The sequence below is a fragment of the Ceratotherium simum genome, chromosome 4, assembly GCF_057802395.1.
Source record: "Ceratotherium simum simum isolate JZ-2026a chromosome 4, ASM5780239v1, whole genome shotgun sequence".
In the NCBI taxonomy this organism is placed as follows: Eukaryota; Metazoa; Chordata; class Mammalia; order Perissodactyla; family Rhinocerotidae; genus Ceratotherium; species Ceratotherium simum.
In genome coordinates this window covers 43,187,431-43,211,761 of record NC_141903.1, presented here as the reverse complement: position 1 = coordinate 43,211,761, position 24,331 = coordinate 43,187,431, and the positions used below count along the sequence as shown (strand labels likewise).

Sequence of the window (24,331 nt, the reverse complement as noted above, 5' to 3'; positions counted from 1 at the left end):
CACAGCGTTCCAATGTATATACTATAATTTCTTTAATCAATCTCCTAATTATGGACACAGTAACAACTTAAATTGGAAACTTCAAATAATGCTTCAATGAACATCAGAATGTTTATATGCTTACCTCTGCACAATTGTTGCTCTCCAAATTAGCTGTACTTATATACACTCTCACTAACATAAAATAGGGCTTGCTTCACTAATCTTTTGCCATAATAAGATATCATTCTTTTTTTTTTTTTTTTGTGAGGAAGATCAGCTCTGAGCTCACATCCATGCCAATCCTCCTCTTTTTTGCTGAGGAAGACTGGCCCTGGGATAACATCTGTGCCCATCTTCGTCCACTTTATACGGGACACCACCACAGCATGGCCTGACAAGCAGTGCACTGGTGCGCGCCCGGGATCCGAACCCCGGCCGCCAGCAGTGAAGCATGCACACTTAACCGCTACGCCACGGGGCCGGCCCAAGGTATCATTCTTTCTAATCTTTGTCAGACTGACAGCTTAGTAAAGTACAGACATGATATCTTTATTTTTTTTAATTATTGAAGTTAAAACGTCATTCAAAATGTTTAAAGGCAGCTTTAAAATGTCTTCTGTGTTGGGCCAGCCCCGTGGCTTAGCGGTTAATGCTCGAGCTCTGCTGCTGGCGGCCAGGGTTCGGATCCTGGGCGCGTGCCGACGCACCGCTTCTCCAGCCATGCTGGGGCCGCATCCCACATACAGCAGCTGGAAGGATGTGCAGCTATGACATGCAACTATCTACCGGGGCTTTGGGGGAAAAAAATAAATAAATAACTTCAAAAAAAATGTCTTCTGTTTTCTTGTTTTTCTTGTTTATATTTTTTTCTTGTTTATATCACTTGTGGAACAAGGTGTTCAATCATATTAAGTTTTATCTTCCTTATGTGCAAAACTGAGCTAACACTATTTATCTCAAAGGATGACTCAGAGGCCAAATGAGAAAAAATGGAGATTGTAATCAGTGATTAGTAACTAGGGCTGTACATCAAAATCACGTTGGAGAGCTTCAAAACAATCCTGCCCAAAAACCCACTGTGGAAGATTGATAATTAATTCCAGTTAGGGCAATATGAAGGATTTTTAAAGTTCACAGGTGACTCTAATGCATACACCAGGTTAAGAACCACTGGCAATTTAGAAAATAAAGGCCATTCCCTTTCTCACATATTACCTAATAGGTGTTCTCTTTTTAGATATATACAGAATCTCTGTCACTGGATTCTAAATTTCTTGGGGTTGGAGATTCTACTAAAAGCAGTCATCTATTGCTTTTCACCCCCTAGACTGCTTAGACTAGCTGAATAAAAATATTTTCAGGTTTTTTTTTTTTTTTTGGTGAGGAAGATTAGCCCTGAGCTAACATCCACTGCAAATCCTCAATCCTCCTCTTTTTGCTGAGGAAGACTGGCCCTGAGCTACAATCTGTGCCCATCTTCCTCTATTTTACATGTGGCACGCCTGCCACAGCATGGCTTGATAAGCAGTGCACAGGTCCGAGCCTGGGATCCAAACCTGCGAACCTTGGGCCACCAAAGCAGAGTGTGTGAACTTAACCACTACGCCACTGGCCCAGCCTCTATCTTCAGTTTCTATGTGCAGCTAAGGCTAAGTCCCAAAGCAAACATTCTTATTTACTAAGCATATGATGTATAGGGCATTGTGCTTTTTGGTTGATTATTAGTATTAAATCTCATAATTTCTCCTTCTACATTTCAAAAACATGCATAATCTTATACTACACCACTTCAAGTATATGATGGATGGCATTTATTATTGATCACCAGGAAATTCCCTCTGAACTACAATGTATCAATATGAGAGTGATACATGTTTACACATTCTAATTAAGCAAAAATCAAAGGATAAAATCTCAACAAATGGTGCTGGATAAACTAAATATTCATATGGAAAACATTAAAGCTCAACCCCATCTCACTCCATTTATAAAAGTTAACTCAAAATGAGTCACAGACCTAAACACAAAAGCTCAAAAACTATAAAAATCTCTAAAAGAAAACAGGAGAAAATCTTCTTGATCTTAGGGTAGAGCAAAAATTTCTTACAACACAAAAAAAACTATAAAATTTTAAAAATACAATAAACTAGACTTCATCGAATTTAAGACTTCTAATCTTTGAAATATACCACCAAAAAATAGAGGCACACCAGGGACCCAAGAAAATTAGCAATCCATATGTCTAAAAAATAACTTTTATTCAGAATATATAAAGAAGTCTCACAACTCATAATAAGCAAGTAATCCAATTTTAAAATGGGCAAAATATTTGGACACTTTACAAAAGAAGATATACAAATAGCCAATAAGCACAAAAAATATGCTCAACATCACTAGGCATGAGGGAAAGGCAAATTAAACTACAATGAGATGCCACTACACACCCACTAGAATTGCTAAAATTAAAAAGATTGATACCAAGTGTTGGTGTTAACTAGAATTATCATACATTGCTGGTGAGAAAGTAAATGGTGCAACTACTTTGGAAACCAGTTTGGCAGTTTCTTATCAAGTTAAACATATACTTGCTTACAACCCAGCAATTCCACTCCTAGGTATCTACACAACAGAAATGAAAACATATTCATAGTAGCTTTATACATAACAGCCCCCAAACTGGAAATAATCCAAATATCTATCAACTCGTGCATGAATAAACAAAATTTAGTGTACTAATATCATGGAATACTAGTCTTCAATAAAAAGCAATGCACTACTGCAACAAGCAGAAACACAGATGAATCTCAAAAACATTCTGCTGAGTGAACAAAACCAGATACAAAACAGTACATATTGCAGGATTTCATTTACATGAAATTTTACAATAGGCAAAGTTAATCTATAGTGACAGAAGGATTTGTTTTAATTAGGTATGGTGAGACACAGACACAAAAATGACTGTCAAGAAGGAAAAAGTTTACACTCACAGTTCTCCAGAAACAGGAGGCATGCCACACCACACTGGGCCACATGGGGAAGCACCAGGGTGGGTCAGGAGGTAGAGGGAATGAGAGGAAAATATGGCAAGAACCTTTATTGTGGTTTTCAAGAAAAAATGGGCAAAGCAGGGTAAGCAAGCTAAGCAAGTTTAGGATTGCCTAGTTTGAATAATTTCAGTGGTTTCCACAGATGAGGAACTACCCCTAGTTAGCTGGTACCTGGCCGTGGGGTGATTAAAGCAGAGGGACAGAGGCCCAGGAATGTAAGAGCTCAGTAAAGGAGGTAGTTGGAGATAGGTTCTGGATTTGGGTGGTTAGCACATGAAAGGTGCACTCCTTGAGGAGAGTCCTTTGCTACTTCTAGGAATTAGCTAGCCCTAGGAGGGGCAGTCTCTCCAGGATCAAGAAGTCCCCAGATGTCAAAACATCAGAAAATACATAAAAAGGCATGATTAATACATATGTACTTAAAAGAGTACATTCTATTGAATGAACTGTATTTCAATAAAGTTGATTTAAAAAGAAAAATTAATTTTAAGAATAAATATAACATCAAAGTGGCTAATTCACTAAAAAGGTCACTAGCACCAAAAACATTTACTTAGTTTAAAAAGAAAAAGAACGAAAAATAATCCTAATTTTCTATAATGGTAGCACAACTTAAATCTGGAGTTACTCTAGAATATGTATTTTACCAATTAAATAACTCCAAAGTGGCTGTAAGGACATGATCAGTTAGTTTTGTTTTTTCTTTTTCCTTTTTTTTTGGTTGTTTTTCTAAGGTGTATGGTATCATCACTGGGCCCTAAAGCCCTGTAATGTCTATCAAAAAGCACCCATCTTTCCTCTTCATCTTTTCTTCCTGCCCAGTGATTCTCAACCCCAGCTGCACATCAGAATCTGATGTAACTGGTCTGGAGGAGGACCCAGATATCAGAATCTTTTTAAAGCTTCCCTGATGGTTTTAATGCATAGCTAGAGTTGAGAACTACTTCCCTACTGTATATCAGATTTAATTTGAACATTATTTGAATACAAGTTATCTTAATGCAAGCATTGTCAAGGCAAAGTACAGAAAACACATTATAATATAAACATACTGCAAAACTACTGATACAGTATTATATTACCTTGTGCACTTTCTCTGCATTTTTGTAAGGCATGCTGGCTCCCATAAATCCAATATATATAAAGGCAGAACAAAAGAAAACAAAAAAACTATAGGTCACAAAATTAGAAACTAAATTTCTACCTCTTACAAAGAGAAACAGAAAAGTAAATATAAATTCAAAGCATAAACGAATAGGCTCCCAGAGCCAATTAATCTGAAAAGAAGAAATTACTTACCTGCCTAAATCATTATCACAGCCACTTGACTGGTCTATGATTCTAGAAACAATGACTCTCTCTCCCACTCTGCAGCCTCCACACTACAGCCCAGAAATTTTATCATTCCAGTTCCTATTAACATTCTTGTATATACCTCCTAGTCACATATGCAAGAATTTCTCTACTAGAATACACACAAGGGCTGTATATTAAGATAGGCTAGGACATACCACAGAGAGGGAGAAGGAGGAGAGAAGGAATGGGGAATAGAAGGGAAAGGAGGAAGAGAGGGAGAAGGGGGAGGGGAGAGAAAAGAATCCAAACCAGTAGAGTTTAACATACATAAATAAGTTTCTTTCTGGGTTAAGGTCCACTGTGAGCTCAGTTGCTCTCTAGGGCAGCTTCCTTCCAAGGGGTAGAGTTAGGGATATAGGCTGCTTCCATAGCAAGAGATGACAGCATGAAGAACTCACACCATCATTCCAAACTTCAGCCCAGAAATGACACAAGTAAACGGTATTTACAGCCGATTAGCAACAACAGTCACATGGCATTGTCTGACTACAAGAGCTGTGAAATATAGAAGGGTGTATCAAAATTTTGTGAGAAGTAAACAAATCTGCCAGAGAACGGAACTACTGGCTCAAAAGGTATAAGTATTTTCTGTTTTACTAAATAAAGTCAGACTGCTTTCCAAAGGGGTGGTACCAACTGACACTCCCATGAGGACTATACAAGAGTTTTCATTGCTCCATATTCTTGCTAATATTTGGTACTGTCCAACTTTCTGGCCTTTGCCAAACCAATGTCAATCTGCTTGCACTGCTCTTTCCCCAAATATGTTGGCTGTGGGTCTTGGCCGATACCCTTTATCTACGAAACATTACTCTGATTAGGGAAATTCCCTTCTATTCTTAGTTTGCTAAGAGTTTTTGTCATAAATGGATGCTGAATTTTATCAAGTAAATCTGCAGCTATTGACTAATCATGTAGTTTTCCTCCTTTAATAAATAATAAAAATAACTAACACTTATATAGTTCAATGTGCCAGACACCGTTGAAAGTGCTTTACATATACTGACTCAATCCTTCTGATGAACTAGTGAAATATTTACATTTAACAATAAGGAAACTGAGGCACAGAAATTTAATTATTTGCCTCAGGTCCCACCAACAAACAACACAGCTGGCATTGCAGCATCTGGGTTCTTAATGCTCCATCTCTTGCTACCTGTTAGGCTTTGAGCAAGTTATCGAATCTCTTTGTGCTTCAGTTTCCTCATCTATAAAATAGGGATAGGGCTGGCCCTGTGGCTTAGCAGTTAAGTGCACGTGCTCCGCTGCTGGCGGCCTGGGTTCGGATCCCAGGCGCGCACCGACGCACGGCTTCTCCAGCCATGCTGAGGCCATGTCCCACATACAGCAACTAGAAGAATGTGCAGCTATGACATACGACTATCTACTGGGGCTTTGGGGGGAAAAATAAATAAAATCTTTAAAAAAATAAAAAATAAATAAAATAAAATAGGGATAATATTACCTACCTTGTAGAGTTGTTTGGATGATTAAATGAATTAATGTATATGAAGTCCTTAAAATACTGCCTGGTACATCCTAAGCACTACACAAATATTTTGCTATAAAAATTAATAACACTCTCATCTTTTTCATTGCCACTTAACTATAGATAGGTGCCATTTTTTATTCCTAGTAATCTATGCCTCATTTCTTTTATTATCTTTACCAGGTTTGCCTATTTCAAAGAACCAGCTTTCAGTTCTTTATTCTCTCATTGTACATTTGTTTTCTACTTCATTAATTTGGGCTCTTAGCTTTATTATTTCTTTCCTTCTATTTTCTTTGGGTTTACTCTGTTTTCCCTTTTCTAGCTCCTTACGTAGGACACTCAACTCATTAAACTTTGCACTTTCCTCTTCTCTTATGTAAACATTACAAATTTACTGTCAGTACATTTAGCTACATCTCAAGTTTTATAACATGGCACTAACTATAATTCAGTTCTAATTATTTTTAAATTCCATTTAGGATTTCTTCTCCTTTGACTCAAAAGTTGTTTCCATAACTGTTCTATGAATGTCAGAAAAGAAGGTGTTTCCTCCAATTGCCAACTGCAGGTTTCTATATATGTCTATTAAATCAAGTAAGTGTGTTGATTTTGTTTTTAAAATCTTTTTAAATTTTTTTTTGCTACTTGACCTTCAATAACTAGAAGAGGTATGTTAAAAATCACCTGCTATAGCAGTAGATATGTCCATTTCTCCTTGGCAATTTCTCCTTTACATATTTTCAAAATATATCGTACCTTCCTGGTGAGTTAACCTTTTGTCATTATATTTATCATTAGTAATTTTTGTGTCTTAAAGTCTCTTTTATTTGATATGACTGGAGCTACACCAGCTTTCTTTTGGTTATTTGTCTAAGTATCTTTGTTTATCCTTTTTCTTTCAATCTTTCTATATTTGTATATCTTGGGTAGATATTTTTTAAACAGCAGCATACAGCTGGATTTTATTTTATTTTTTCCAACCTAACACATTTTTGTCTTTACTGCATTATTTAGTCTGTTTTCACTTAATGTGATCCTTATAATATGCTGGAATTTATTTCGACTACATTATTCTGTTGCTTTGCACTTGTTCTGTGACTTCTGTTTCTTTTCCTATCCTTTCTCACATTCTTTTTAATTATCTTTCTATATTCCATTTTCTATTAATTTGGAAATTATATACTCTACTTCTATTCACTTAGCATGTAACCTTGAAATTTTAGCATGCACACTTTATAGTTTAAGTTAATATCTTCATCCTCAAAAAAATAAAAGAACCATAGAATGTTTTATTTCTACTTCATTCTCTCATCTCAATCATACACTCTCTCACAAAGCACTATTTTCTAGTACTTTAATTCTGTGTTTGACATGTTTATTGTTTTTATACGGCCAATATCTGTGTAGATATACTCACGTGTACCATTTATGTTGTCTATTTCTTGTTCTTTACCACTTATTCTTGTATTGCAAACATTTTTCTATTAGTGGTATTCCCTTACCTGTTGTTTGTCTAAAGGTTATATATATTTTGCCTTCACTCTCAAACAAGTTTCACTAGATATTCTGAAGAATTCACTAGAATTCTAGGCTGAAAGTTATTCTGTCCCAACATCACAAAGATGTGTCAGTGGATTCTTTGGAAAACAGTATGGTACTTATCCAAAATTTTAAACATGGAGTTACCATATGACCCACCAAATTCCATTGCTAATACATGCCCAAAAGAAATGAAAACATGTTCACACAAAAACTGGTACACAAAAGTTCACAGAATTATTCATAATAGCCAGCCAAAAAGTGGAAATAATCCAAATGTCCATTAACTGATGGATGGACAAATAAAATATGGTATATCCACACAATGAAATATTATTCATCAATAAAAAGGAATGAAGTACTGATACATGTTATATAACATAGATGAACTCTGAAAACATCATGCTAAGTGAAAGAAGACAGTCACAAGGGACCACATATCGTATAATTCCATTTACATGAAATGTCCAGAACAGGCAAATCTATAGAGGCAGAAAGCAAGATTAGTGGTTATCTAAGCATGGGAAAGGGTGGGTGGGAGAGGGTGGGGGTAACTGGAATTACTGCCAATGGGTACAAGGTTTCTTTTTGGATGATGAAAATGTTCTAAAATTGACTGTGGTGATGGCTGCACAACTTGGTGAATAAACTAAAAACAAATGAATTATACACTTTAAATGGGTGAACTGTATGATATCTGAATTATATCTCAATGAAGCTGTTATATTAAAAAAAAGCAGGCACATCTGCTGAATGCAGGTATAAGAAATCGGTGATACAGCCTTTTATTTTTATTAGATGCTTCTAAAATTAAAGATCACAGCTATGGTTGTGGTACGCAGAACCACTTTAGCATTCAAGCATCAACATCACTCCTCAAATTTCCAGGGATCATCCACTGTTTACAAAAATTTCTTGGTATTGCATTCTATACTATCTGGACCTAACTTACCTTTCACAAACCCTATCGTCAAGCAAACTTATATTCCCCAAAGTTCCTTGAATATACTTGTGATATTCCCCCTTTGAGACTCTGCTCATGTTGTTCCCACTACCTGGAATCCTTTTGCTATCTGTATCTATCTAAATTCCAACCATCCTTCCTCTGGCTAAACAAAAATCTATCTTGCTTCCACTTACCATAGCACTTCAAACATTCTTTATGGCACTTAAATGACTGCAGCACAATGTAAAATAAGTATGCTCACATCATACCTCATCTATTAGGCTGTGAGTTCCTTGGCAGCTGTCTTATTCACTTTTGTATCCAGACATTTGACATAATGCTTTTAAAATGGTATATGTGCAGAACTGTACTGCTTACTGAAATCACAGCAAAATTGATATCAATGGTGTGTACTTCTGCATATTTTACATAGAAAGGCCTGGTTTCATCTATATCCTCTATATGTTAGAGGATAAATATATTGCATAATTATATTGGGGTTGTACATGCAGTTCTGACACACGCAACTTGTGTTACATAACATATTCAGGAATGCAATCTGTCTAACTTGGGAACTGTCATATAATGTATACCCCAAACATGGAAACGCTGAAGAGAAACTATTAGTTAAAGTATTCAGCATCTGTCCACCAAAAGACACATATAAGAATATCCATAGCAGCATTATTCTTTTTTTGTGTTTGTGTGAGGAAGACTGGCCCTAAGCTAACATCTGCTGTCAATCTTCCTCTTTTTGCTTGAGGAAGACTGTCGCTGTGCTAACATCTGTGCCAATCTTTCTCTGTTTTGTATGTGGGACGCCGCCACAGTATGGCTGGATGAGCGGTATGCAGGTCTGTGCCCGGGATCTAAACCCATGAACCCTGGGCTGCCAAAGCAGAGCGCACGAACTTAACCACTACACCACTGGGTCAGCACCCAAAGCAGCATTATTCTTAATAGTCAAAAATTAGAAACAACTCTTTGGTTGGAAACAATTCTCCATTAATAACAGAATGAATCAATTACTGCATATTCACACAATGAAATACTACACAGCAACAACTACTGCTACATGCAACAAAATGGATAAATAAATCTGAAATATATTGAACAAAACAATCCAGACACAAGAGTATGTGAATACAATATGATTCTATTTACATAAAGTTAAACAGACAAAATTTTAGTGTTATAAGTCAGGATAGTGGTTATCCTGGACAGAGGTGATGGAGGGTGACTGGAAGGGGGAATGAGGTAGGCTTCTAGGATACTGGTAACATTCTGTTTCTGCATCTGGGTGCTAGTTACGTAAGTGTATTCACTTTGAGGAAGTTAACTGACTTGTACATTTTATGATTTGTACACTTTTCTGTATACATGTTATACTTCAATCAATTATACTTTAAAAAGTGGAGGAATAAGATGACAGCAATGGAATAAATTAAAGAAAAATTCAACTGTTATAAAAATGTCTGGAGCCTCCTGCTGTTTCTCTCACAACTGTCAGCTGAATCTGCTAATCGTATCCCCTCTGAAATCTTCCTACGCCTAAAAGACCTTTGTAGCTGCACATCAAAGCAATCACCTCTACAATATCTACTTTATATGATTTCAGCTTAAGTTTTATAAAGTAAATGCAAAATAGAGAACCAAGTATAATTCTATAAAGTATTAAAAAGTATACTCTGTTACTGAAAAGTACCATTAAATTATGTGTATAATGGCAGGGAATTATTCAGGAGGGAAAGACATATGTAAATAGCCATTCACTGCAGTATTATTTGTAAAGCTAAGGAAGGGAAACAACTCAAACGTTCATTAATAGGAGACTGGTTAAATAAACTGTTACACCCATTCAATAGATAACTCTGCACCTGTTAAAAAGAAGGAAGAAGCTTTCTGTAGCACTGATATAGAGTGGTCTCCGTGATACAGTAAATGAAAAAGGAAGGTGCAGAACTGTCTAATAGTACACTATCCTTTCCACAAGAGGGGGAAGAGATATAATTGTATGTATATATTTGCTAACATTTTCAAAAAGAATAATGAAAAGAAAATGAAAACTAAATAAAAATGGTTACTAGGGAGAAGGAAAAAAACAGAAAAAAGGAAATAGGAATGGAGACTAAAATTACATGGACTACTTTGTTTTATAGTTTTGACTTTGGAATCATATGTTTTACATAATGTTTTAAAAATTAAAACAAAAAAGCAATCACAAACCTAAAAAAAGAAAGAAATTAATCTATTACATATCCATTTGGTGGCATAACCACACAGGTAAGAATTATTTCAAGAGACTTTATAACACAGGATACGACCTAAAAACAAAAAGCAACTCAAAGAAACCTTAAATTCATTCAGGTCTTATAGCTAATAATAATATTGGTACCAAGTGTTCTTTTGAAACTATTATATATGTTGTAAAATTAACCAAGTAAGTAATTTTAGCAATATTCTTAGGAAACAGGATTTTCAGCATAAGAGATGGAAACATAAAATCAAAAAAGTTAAATAAAAACACTGTAAAATTTAATTTGAATTTTATTTTTTAGAACAAGAAAAGTAAGTCATATCTCTTAGTTTTTTTCTCTGAAAAGACCCAGAAATAATGACAACCAATGGCAATGAAGACTTATACCATTCCTACCAAAAGGCACTGGGATCCTTGTGAAAAATGGCTGATTCCAGGCCTGGGGCAGAAATATGCCTGGAATAGCATTTTGTTGTGCCAGCAAGACTACCAAGGTCATGTCAAAAGGACACAGGAGCCAATCTCAAAGGGCTCCCACTGGCCAAAGATGGTTCACCAAAAACTATAATGACTGCAATGGGCTGAATCAAATATTAAGAAAACAAACAACAAAAACAAACATCAACCAAAAAAATCTCACTGGTCACCTTTGAAGATTTCTAGAACAGCAAATCATTATTTTGAAAATTGGTAAACAAAACATTTATACTGCCTTTCCTGTACAAAATAATTTCAGAAGAAATACTAATTAGTAAATCATCATCTTGCAACCCCCAATGAAATAATACAGTGGTTCTCAAAATGTGGTCCCCAGACCAGCAGCATCACCACTAACTAGAAATTTGTTAGAAATATAAATTCTTGGGGGTGGGGCTAAAATAATCTAGTAATTAGTATATAATCTAGTAATAATCTAGTAATCATCATTAATAGATGCTAAAACCATTAGGTGAAAGGATGATGGGCAACTTTAAAATGGAGGGATCAGGCTGACACCCTCACCTGAACCCAGTGATCAATCTTAGCACCACTAAAAGTGGGACAACCAGAGGTTATGCGCTTCCTGGTAAAATGTGGTAAGAAGTACATAGCACACCTATGAAATAGTTTCAGGAAACAACAACAACACACACACAGACAAAAAAAAACCTGGACCTGAATCCATCAAGTCTCTAGATCTAACTCCCAATTTAAAGAAAATGTGGTGGAGAGAGGAATAAGGTAAAAGACACAGTGAGAAAGAAATCAGATCCAACTTCAAAGTACGGAACATTCTATAGACAAATGAATATGTGAACTTGATTAGGATTCTACTTCAAACATTCAACTCTAAAAAGACATTTCTGAGACAATCAGGGCAAAGTGAACATGGACTGAATACTAAATATTAAGGAATCATCATTCATTTTTAGAGATGATAGTAACCTTTAAGAGATTCATAGTCAAGTATTCACAAGTGAAATGACAGGAAGTTTACAATTTGCTTTAAAATACTCCAACAACAACAAAAATAATAGTATTAAATAAAATAAACTGGGAGGAGAGAATGAAACAAACAAAAAAACCAAAATGTTGATAACTAGTAAAGCTGGGAATTGTTCTAGTATTCTCTTTACTTTTTTGTTTGAAATTTTCATAATAAAAAGCTTTAAAATTTTCAAGAAATCCAGGTTAAGCAAGGTGCACAGATACATTCAAATTCCATTAAAATGACAGTAAATGTAATATATATACATACACATATATATATCTTTATGACAAAGAGAATATGAAAGGAGAATTTTCAAGATAAAGAGATTTCAATAAATATTTGATAGATGAAAAGTAGTAACTGACTTTTCAAAAACAAAAGCAGCTACAACCTAAATATCAATATATGGGAGTGTCAATGGGATTCGTCCCCTTAGAATCTCTGAGAAGCAAAGGACTTGGAAATATAAGGCACTCTGAAAGGCGGAGGAGAGGCACAGGAAAAAAAAAGCACATCTTTCACAGGATGTGAAATTGGCCTTCTCATCCTCCCTCTTAGTCCCACCTCTTATACAGAACAAATGTTCATTCTCTTGGGAAACTGTCCAAGAAGCACTAGCCTCGGTCGGGGCCAGCCCGGTGGCGCAGCGGTTAGGTGTGCATAAGTGCCCACGCTCCACTTAGGCGGCCCGAAGGTTCACAGGTTCGGATCCCGGGCGCGCACCTACGCACCGAAGCACCGCTTGTCAAGCCATGCTGTGGCAGCGTCCCATATCAAGTAGACGAAGATGGGCATGGATGTTAGCTCAGGGCCAATCTTCCTCAGCAAAAAGAGGAAGATTGGCATCGGACGTTAGCTCAGGGCTGATCTTCCTCACACACACACACATAAAAAACACCCGCCTCAAGGTCATTAGGAACTTAAGTGAAAAGGATGAGACACAGGGCTGAAAACAGGAGATTATGAAAAAGAATAAGAACAAACTCCCGGAAATTAAAAATATGATAGCTGAAATAAAAATACATATAAAAATTCACCCAATGAATTGTTGATGAAATCTCCCAGAAGTAGGGTAGAAAGATATGAAGATAGAAATTGGGAGACAAAAAAACAAAAAACAAGAAACATGAAGGATCAATACAGGAAACTCCCCCTGGAGGACTTTACTAATAAAAGTTGCAAAAAGAAGTGACGAAATCAAGAAAATTCCCCAGAACTAAAATGTCTCCAGAATGAAAGACCCACTAAGTAACAGCAAATGAATTTTTTAAAAAACTAAGGTATATCACTGTGAAATTTCAGAAAAAAATAAAGAAAAAATTGAGAAAACCCCAAAAGCTTCCTAGGAGTTGAAAGTTACGGCTTTGGCCTTCACAGTAGCAATATTCGAAGCCAGAAGACAATGGAGCAATGCCTTCAAATTTCTGAGTTAAAATGATTCTAATATAGAATTCTGTATCTACCAGACTGTCAATCAAACATAAAAATAGAATAAAGACATTTGCAGACCTGCAAAGTCTCGAAGAATTTATCTCCCACGCACTCATTCTCAGGAAGCTCCTGGAGGGATAAACAAGGGAATAATCCAAAGAGGAATAAGCCATGGAAGCTAGTCAACAGGAGATCCTAACAAAAAAAGGGTCAAAGGAATTCCCAGGAGGAAGGCAAAAGAAGCCTCGTGATGATGCTGTGGAGTAGACCTAGGGGCAAGCAGTCCAAACTAGAGCTGGAGAAAGGCAGAAGGCTCCAAGAAGGACATATCCAGGAGAAAAAAATACAAACTAATCAATTGTCTGATACGTTTAATTAAGAGATAAGCTGTTTGAGAGGTATTTTATGGAGCTGTTGAAGGATGTAGAAATACTTAGCTAAAGATTTCAAAGAAAACAAAGAGAAGCAAAAAAAAAGGCAATTAACTCCAAAAAAAGGTAAAAAGTACAAGAAAACAAAATATACTTAGCTCAGTAGTGAACACTGACATTATAATAACATAGTTAACCTTGATCATTTAAATTAACCAAAAATTATAATATTGGAAGAATGAAGAGTAAAGGGAAGAGTATGTGTAAGTGTGTGTCTATGTGTGCATGTTTGAGACCTAAATCTTTACCAATATAGGAAATTAATAGATAATGTCTAAGATGAATAAGTTTAAAAAAAAAACAGTACATTTATATTATTTACAAACCTAAAAGCAAACACTCAAACAGCAAAATAATTGAAAAAGTAGTTGCCTCTAGGATCAAGGACCGAGTTTGAGGAATTTACGATAGGTAAATTCCTGCCATAATGCTGTTGGACTGGGGGTAAAAAATTCACTATGTAAAATTTAGAGCTGGGCCGGCCCCGTGCCTTAGCGGTTAAGGGCGCACACTCCCCTGCTGGCGGCCTGGGTTCGGATCCCGGGCGCGCACTGACGCACCGCTTCTCTGGCCATGCCTAGGCCGCATCCCACATACAGCAACTAGAAGGATGTGCAGCTATGACATACAGCTATCTACTGGGGCTTTGGGGGGAAAAAAAGGAAATAAATAAAATTATTAAAAAAAAAAAAAAAAGTTAGAGTCAGATTATCACCAGTGAGCTCGCCTAGCTAGCCAGTCAAGAGTTCCAAGGGTCTAGAAGCCAGTCATTTCATAGCTGGTGCGTTAACATGGGTTTTACTGTCTAATGTTTAAAATACGGTCAGGTATTTCTCTGACAAAATTTTAAGATATTTAAATTATTCACAAATAATTTCTATTATATTTCTGCATTCTATAAATACATAGTGTATATGTTTTATATTCTAAAGTAACTAGGAATTAATCTAAATTAATACAAAAATTAATACAAAATCCCTATTTGTGGCAGTCATATCACCACTTCATTTTATTGACTATCTCATTAACTTCACAATCTGTAGTTTCTTGACATAAGTGGAAATCTTTAAAAATTATATAACAGACCACAACAGGGTGGGAAAGCAAGCCAAAAAGCTGCAAAGAGCCTGCCAGTTTCATCCTACAAATGGGATCATAACTGTATAAACTGAAATGGCTCATTATCCCACAGTTCCTGAAACCAACTCTGCCACTCTAACCATTGGGATTAGCTAGAGAGAACTTCAAGTAAACGACAGTGGCGAACCACCTCTGGGGTGACTTGGCATAAAATGCTGTTGTGTCAAGGAATACTTTATATTGGGCAGTGTGAGTACAAGGAAGCAGATCTCTAGAGCTCTTCCTGTGTCCCCAAAGAGTTAAGTTAAATTGTTGTTCCAGTTCCCCATAAGGTCTGCTTAATCATCTTAGCAGGTCCAGGGACCCAGAGTGCTCAAATGGAAAAGGAATCTCCTGGTACCTCAAAACCTCTTGGGTTCTTGAAATAAACTCCCACTACCAAAAAGAGTATATTAGTTCATTTATTCATTCTTGTATCCATTCAGCAAATACTGAGTTATGCCAGGGAAGACATCTGTGTGTACACACACACACACAAATTCTGAATGTGATAAGTGGTAAGAAGGGAAAGTATCAGACATTACAAGGGATATAAAGGCAAGATCTAACCTATTTCTGGAAAATCAGACCATCCTTGCCATCTTAAAAACATCAAAATAACAATGAAAGTTTCCTTTATATTAGTAAACATTGATGTCAAAGAAAAACATGCTTAAATTACTCACTGAGTGAATAACTACTTTCGGCAAATAACCCAAAACAGAAGCATCTGTGTTAAATGAATTAGAATTTCTTCAACTCAGTGATTATTTTTATTCATTTGTTCATTCATCAAATATTTATTGAATGCCTTCAGTGAGCCAAGCAGCAGGAATACGGCAAGGAACAAGTTAAAGGATGTGCCTTTATGGAGCCTGCAATCTAGTAAAGGATATACATACATAAATAAGCAACTACAACACACAAAAAAAATAAACTGCCACAATGGGGAAATACAGGGAAAACATGGGTTCTGTTGCAGCTTTAAAGAAAGATGTGTTGTAGCCGTATTATTCCAAGTAGTATGCAAACCAGATTATTCTCAGAAAACACCAAGTAGTCTGATTCAGAACCCACAGCTAGAGGAAAAATTAGAAAGAAGACTGGAAAGGGAAAACTGAGGGGTGAGGGAGTGTGGGAAGAAATTCTAACATCTGGGTGACTACCACGCCATTTAATCCTCAAAACAATTCTAAGATGGTAGGTGCAATGGACACTGGGACTATCTCGCCAGCATCCACTCCCCTTCTCAGACATGCACACACACACTCCACCTTTAATAACAACATGATACTGCTTACCAAGGTGATACATATATACAGAAACTCTTGGGGCAGGGATCTGAACTCAGGTCCATCACAGCAAGCTACAATTCTAGAGGAGGCTACAATTCTAGAGGAGGCTACAATTCTAGAGGAGGCTGATACACTAAGTTGAAGAGTTTGGACTTGGTTAAAAACAAAGGCTCTGGGGCTCAAATGTTTGAGTTCATATCTTAATTTCATCACTTACTAACTGTGAGACCTGGGGCAAGGTTCTTAACTTCTCTGTGCCTCCATTCCCTCATCTATAAAACAGAAATAATCAGACCTAGTTTATAAAGCTATCATGAGAATTAAATCAATTAATATATGTAAAGCACTTAAAACAGTGCTTGGCACAGAGGAATTCCCTATTAAGCAACAGGAGATTTCTGAGTGACTTGCTCAGAACTATGGTTTAGGAAAATCAATTTAGAAGAATGGTGTAGAGGGGAGCACACAGGAAGAGGGAAAGTTATGACAAATTTTTACAAAAAGGATTAAAGGTCTAAATGAGATGATAACAGTAGAAAATGGAAAAGAACTAAGATATTGCAGACTCTGAATCAACAGGACTTAACTAATGACCAAATGTGGCAATCAGAGAAAGAAAGGAGTAAAAGATGATTTTCTGATTTTCAACTTGGTAGACTGAGAGAATGGTGGTGCCAGGAACAGGAAGAGAAGATCATGTGAGGATAGTTTAGGACTCCTTTAAATAAAGGAGATTCTGTTACGTTTTATGTGGTGAGTTTTTTAAACAAGCCTTTTCTAAAAGATAATTTAAACTCAGTGGGATTTAAGACTATAATTATTATATTAGTAAGAAATGAGGTCCAAGTTTTACAAACTGAATATTGAAGCTATATTTTTCGCTAACTTATTTTCTTTCAATAAACATAGTTCTAAAAAACAAATCTAATACCACTACTTAGAGATAGAAAAGCAAATCAAATTAACAATAAAATATAATATTTGCATCTCTTACTGCAAAATTAGACTCTTAAGACCAAATACTGATACCACAGAACATTAATATGTGATTACTTAAAATTCTCAGCTTCCTACTTTAATAAGAAAGATGTGATCCTCTGTAAAGAATTATCTGTAAAGAATATTATAACTTTCAACTATTTCTAATATAAGATTAAAAGGTAAATTTATGGAGGGGTGGTATTTTAAAAATAAAAACCTTTGTGAATGCAGCAAATCTTTAAAAATCACATTGAAAAAACAAATCTTCTTAAATATGATTCCTACAAATATTGACAATATTAAGAAGCTAACTTTTAAGAATTTCAGATACCCAAAATGTGACATAAAATCAGAATACTGAAAGTGAAAAAAATAACTCAGCACTACAGATTGTTTCTCCCACAAAAATAGAAAGCTTTGGCAATGAAGCCATTTCCTCACCTCTCATTTACTCCACATCTATCTTACTTTCTCCCCCAAACATGCCCCCCTCAAAAAAAAAGAAAACCATTAAGGTCACCAATTATCTCCAATTTGACAAATCCAATAGATACTTTTCTTTTTCTCATCTCACAAGACCTATCAGCAACTAGCATACAAAACAGTTCATCACTCCATCATTTTTGAAACACTTTCCTTTCTGAGCTTTCCTAACACCACACACCCCTGGCTTTCCCGCTCTCTCTTTTGCAATTCTCTTTGTAGACTTTCCTCTCCCACATCTGTATATTTTAGGTTTCCTCAGCACAAAGACCGGTTCTTTCCAATTTTCTATCTGCAGCCTTTTCCTAGACAATCTCATCCATTCCCGAAGTTTTAAAATGACTATAAGCCTGAATTCTTATCTCCAGTCCCAACCTCCACTGTGAACTCCAGATTTACTTTATGAATAAACTGTCAACTGGACATCTCTAAGTGGGTGTCTCACTGGCAATTAAAACTAGACCAAATATCCAAAATAGAACTTTTGACTCTCTCCCTTCTGCCCTTAAAATTATTCATATATTCATTCTACAAATATTTTCTGAGCATATGCTCAGGCACTATGCTGTAGACTGGCACAACAATATGAACTTGTGGGAGGCAGGTGGTAAGTTGTAAAAAGAGCTAGGAAGGATATAAACAGTGTACTCTGATAGAGAATAGGGCTGCTGCTTTTGATAGGGTGTTCAAGATAGGCCTCCACAATATTATATTCCCTCCTTCAGAAAATAGTGTCTACCTAGCTGCTCCAGCCAGGAACCTAGGTAGCTGTTCCCCACCAACAACCCATCAGGTGGCTCTACAGGGTTCTAATGCCAAAATACACCTTGAAGTTGAAGAGAATTCTCAAGCAAGCAAAGAAGAGAGATGTGGACAACTAATTGACAACTGTGATAGATGTCACAGAAGGACACGCAGTAGCTATGGAAGAAAATTACAATGAAACTTAACTCAGTCTAGGACAAATCAGAAAAAGCTTCCTGGAGGAAGGATAATTAGGATAAGGTCAGATGATCAATACAAAAAGCTAAACTGAAAGGTATAGAAGACAATGCTAAGAACAGGGAACAGCACAGCCTGGCACATCCCAAAACCTAAAAGAAGTCCAAGGTGATAAAACCAAAGAAGAGGGAAACAGGATTAAGACACGGCCAAAAGAAAGCAAGAAGTTATCAAAGACTAATGAGATCATGTCAAAAGGGCACAGAAGTCAATTTGAAAAGTCTTTCACTCGCCAAAAATGGATTAAAACACATTAAAATCCAAGAGCTCATGATGATACTAAAAAATAATTAAAACAAAAACCTTCACTGAACATCTCATTATAAATTATTCTGAAAAATGATAAAAGGAAACAATCAAAACTTTTATGTTGCCTTTCCTGTAGCAAAAAGTAACCGAATAGGAGGTAAGAAAAAGTTCTTCCAGGAAACAAATGCAGAAAGAATTAAAGAATCAGGATATCACCATTTTGAAACTCCTAACAAGATAACGCATTCAGGCAATAACCAACAAAATACGCTAAAACCATTGATGAAAGGGGAATTTTATAATGGAAGAATAATGCTGATACCACCCGAAATCACTAATCAATCTTAGCATCACTAAAAGTGGGACAACCAGACATTATGCAACTCTGATGGACAGGAAGTACACAGCAACATCTGTGGTATATTTTTATTTAAAAAAAAAAAATGAACCTCAATCTAATAAAGTATCTAACTACCAGTTTTCAGGAAATAGAGAATAAGTTACACCAGTCGTTCTCAAACTTGAGCATCAGAATCACCTGGAGGGGGCTTGATAAAACACAGATTGCTGAGAATCAGTGAATTAAAAGAAACCACAAGGAAGCAAACAGCCAAACAGAGAACATGGGAAATTTTACAGGAAAAATGACCCAATTTCAACAACAAATCATATATTTTAAAAAGGGGGGAAGGCTGTTATATAATAGAAGTTACTCAAGTGACATAACTGCAAATGCAATATGCAGACTCTCAAGATTCCAATTCAAACAAACCTACTGTAAAAAGATATCTTGAGACAACTGAGAAAATCTGAATACAGACTAAAAATAGATGATATTAAGGGATGTCTGTTAATTTTGTTAAGTATAATAATAGAATAACAGCTATGTTAAAAAAAATTACCTTATGGGCGGGGGGAGGTCAAGACTAGAGACTTCACAAAAGCCACACCATACAGGGCCACTTTCAGGAGTCTGGGCCTACACTGAATGGTTTTACAAATAAGCATAAGATTATAGTAACAACAACTTTTGGTTCCTGAAAGCCATGTGCTAAGTACTGCATTAAGTACTTTACATGACTTATCTCTTTGATTCCTTAAAATAACTCTGTAATGAAGATATTAAATTCTGTACCATTTCACCTGCTGATCATGATCAGATTTTACATTTTTTCAAAGGATGAAGTGTTGAAAGTAGTTTGGAGAAAGGCAAGAGTGATGGCAGAAAGACCAATTAAGAGGCTGTTAGGTTAAGAATTCCTGCTACAGACAGAAAGAGCAAACGTTCACGCATCAGAAATAAAACAAAAATACAGAAATCGTTTTTTGAACAAAACATTAATTATATCCTATATTTAACTCTGAAATAACCTTCTTCACTAAATTAAACTTTTTTCCCCAAGAATTTTATTGTTAAAGCAATCATTTTATATGTACAGCAGTTTTGGACTTACACTTAATTCTTATTTCCACTGGAAAGTGGCCTGATAGAGAAAATATAAAGCAGTATCTCCTCCTAGAAAGCACCTTCTTTCCCAAATTCTTTAAAAGATGAAAACAAATTACTGTTTTAATTCTGTAAATGACTGAAATAATATCCTCCCTGTGATACCCTTCACACTCATCTCTGGGTCAAGAAGCTTAGACAAGCACACAGAAATCTATATAGTAAAGATCTTAAAAGTGAACACTAAATGGAAGGGGTGATCCCTGACCATCTTTTCCAGTGGGGTAACTATAAAAGACAATATTGAAAGGCTCCTAAGCCTTCTTTGTCACAAGTGTCTCCTATCCTAGAGCTCTATCGTCGCTTTTCACCACTGGGCCTTGTATATTGCTTACTCTAGGAATGGACTCTTAGAGGCTGAGCTATAGTTAGTTGCCAATGGCTAACTGTGTCCAAGCCCGATTTAACAACTTGTCAAGCAGACTAAAACAAAGCAAAACCAAAAAAGGAACCTAGAAAGGAAAGCATGGTATACTGGAATTAACACTAAATTTTAGTCTACTCAAAAACCTGAGTTACATAAAAAGATGCTAAACATCATTTGTTATTAGGGAAATGCAAATTAAAACCACAAGATACCACTACACCCACTAGAATGGCTATAATGAAAGACTCAAAAATGGTTAACATAGTAAATTTTATGTTACATGTTTTTTACAATACAAAAGAATTTTAATAAAAAAGAACAGACTAACAATATCAAGTATTGGAGAGGATGTAGAGCAACTGTAACCTTCATACATTGCTGGTAGGAATACAAAATGGTATACAATTACTTTGGAAAAGTCTGGCAATTTTTTTTAAAGTTAAGCATACACTTAGCAGGTGATCCAGCAATCCCACTTCTAGGTATGCGCTCAAGAAAAATGAAAACATATGTCCACATAAAGATTTGTACACTAATGTTCACAGCAGCATTATTCATTACAGCCCAAATCTGGAAACAACCCAAATGTCTGCCAACTGGTGAATGGATAAACAAATTGTGGTATACCTGTACAATGGAATACTACTCAGCAATGAAATGGGCAGGAACTACTGATAAATACAACATGGATGAATCTCCAAATCACAGTCTGAGTTAAAATAAGCCACACAAAAGACTATAAACAGTATGATTACATTTATATGAAATTCTAAAAAAGTCAAAACTTCTGACATTAGACAAAAAGCAGATCAGTGATCGCTCTGGGTGAGGAGGGGTTAAGGACTGATGGTAAATGGGCATGAGGGAACTTTCTGGGTGACGGAAGTTTCTAAAACTTCACTGGGGTGGTGGGTGCATGACTGTATACACATAACAAAATTCACAGAACTGTGCACTTAAAATGGCTCAATTTTACTGTATGTAAATTACAGCTCAGTGAAGTTGTTTAAAAAAAGAAAAAAAGACCTGGGTTAATTAGATCTGCAAGTCACTAGCTGTGTGATGTTAACCAGCTTTCATTTTCTCACACTTGCACATTTTATTTTTTAAAGCAATCACTTCTATATTGTATTGCAGTTAATGGGCTTACACATAATTTTTACTCCCACTGGAAAAAAGATCATCCAGTTATACTTCTACTTGCCCTATCTCACAAGGTTGTTGTGAAATATCATGAGATAAGTAATGAGAAAGTACTTTGGCAACTCCAAAGTAGTATTACACAACTATACAGTTGACTTTACATTTTTAAAAAATAGACGTGAAAATGTTTTTTCACATGAGTGACTTGAGACCCTTGGGAACTTGACTACCCCAGAGTTAATCTTTGCCCAGAAACAGAAAGTCTATTGGAATGCCACCTTTTTAATATCCCTCCTGAATCTGCTTTCTACTGACTCTTAACAGGATGGCTCAATGTAGTATTATCTAGACTGCACTTTCATTTTTCAAAAGAAAAAACTCAAGAAATGTTTCAAGAAAGTCATTAGATAAGCACGGCAAGACATTTATTTCCCAGTGGAAAAGACCAAAACCTAGAAAACTGTCTTTTACTAAGCACTTTTCCAAGACGTTCAAAATGGAGATTTTTCTTCCTCTAAAAGTCAGTTAAAGGTCTTTCCATTTAATACTTCAATTCCACGTATATTACTGAAAATTTACTAATGCTACCTGCTGAATTAGAGAGAGGGTGAATAATTCTAAGAACAGCAAACCTTTTAAATCAGTGTGGTACAATCATGTCACACTTCTGACTGTTGCAAAATTTAACGGATTCTCATTTTTTCCCACTACTAATGTACAACTTGGCTCTCTGCTATCCTACCAGGTTTCAGTGATATTTGACATTTAACCTAGCTATATTTACAAGTTCCCACACCGCAACAAGTATGAAGGCTGTTTGGAAGACATAATCTCTTCTTCAAATGCAGTTTGGCGACTAAATTTTACCTTGAATTTCAGGTTTATATTAAATCTTATGATTTTAAAGTTTTTGTACCAGCAACAGCTACTGCACCCAAAAATTAGCCAATTTGTGATATTTTGTAATATCACAAAATATTCTGCTATCATTTTCAATTTTTAAAGAGTCCTTTTTAGTAGCAGTTCCACGAGGATGATTCTATTGTCAATTCTATGGCCATGCTCCATTTGATTCGGTCCTGCTTCAGTCTTTCAGTAGTAACCATAACCTCTGAAGTTTCACATTTCTCCTTCGATAACATTAAGGCCGCTCGGTCCGGGAACTGCACACCTCCAATTTTAGTTTCCAAGAAACCTGAAAGAACGGCACGTTGCCTACTCGCTCCTCCAGCCTTCTCTACACTCAGAAGATTGGCCAAAACGTGCAGCTCTCTCCACAACACCAGCCAAGCTGGAATGGAGCACCCAGAGGGCGACTGGTCGCGGGGAGGAGGGGAGAACTTCTCCGCCCGCAGGACGGCGGCAGAGGTCCAATCTAGCCCGCGCCCAACTATAGTCGCCGCCAGGAAGGCGTGTGGACCCTACGGCCAGGCCGCGGTGCCCGGTCCCGAGGGGCAGAGCCGCGCGTGGCTGCCAAGCAGGACGTAAACAAACCGACCCCGAGGCGGGGTAAGGGGCCACGGCGGGGGTGGGGTATGGGGAGTGGGGAGAGAGGACCTCGCTCCAACCCTCCAGCGAGGTCCGCAGCTGCCGGCCCCTCCCGACCGCGGCCCAGGCCCAGGCCCAGGTCCCCAAGCCGCGCCTCCGCACGGGCGTGAACACCCAAGGCCCCAGCACATCTGGAGCTTGGAGCCCACAAGGCCATCGACTAGGCGCCCCCCGCCCCACAGCGCCCTACCTGAACGCGCAATCCGGGTCCCGCGCGTCCCGACCGGACGCGCCCAGCCCGCTCCTCTTGCTGAAGAGCTTCTGGAACAGCGTAGGGGCCATGCTGGCCACGGCCAGGCCGGGGTCGCTCCTCAGGGCGCTTGCTAGGGCCCCACTCCTACAGCCGCCCCGCCACCCCCATGGGCGCCTCAGTCATATGACAGAAATTAGTCACTTCAAACGGCCACGGCGCGCGGGGCGGAGCGCAAAGCAAGGCCGGCGCCCATTGGCTGGCGGTGAGCCGCATCACGTGGCGGCGCGCGGAGCAGGGGCAAGGCGGGAGCGCGGGGCGGAGCTGGAGCCCATAGGCTGGCGAGAGGAGTCCCTCATGTGGCAGCTCACGGGGCGGGGCGTGCGCGGAGAGGAGGGGCGGGGAGCGGAAGGGGGCTGGGGAAGCGCAGGGGGCACGCGTCCAGGTCTCGGTTCTTTTCCGCGACGGTGTCAGCTGCTATCTGCGGCTACGGCG

The 24,331-nt window shown here is 37.3% G+C and overlaps 1 protein-coding gene across 2 annotated transcripts in view; it reads right to left on the bottom strand.

Annotated features, from left to right (window-relative positions):
* The window catches only part of FNIP1 (folliculin interacting protein 1), a 133,256-nt gene extending 109,231 nt beyond the window's left edge, over nt 1-24,025 (bottom strand). For both annotated transcript variants that reach the window (XM_004420231.3, XM_004420232.3), the window contains exon 1: nt 23,837-24,025. In XM_004420231.3, coding sequence (XP_004420288.1) covers nt 23,837-23,928 — 92 coding nt within the window. In that variant the 5' untranslated portion in view covers nt 23,929-24,025. The remainder of the gene's footprint in view (nt 1-23,836) is intronic.
* Nucleotides 24,026-24,331: the final 306 nt, after the last annotated feature.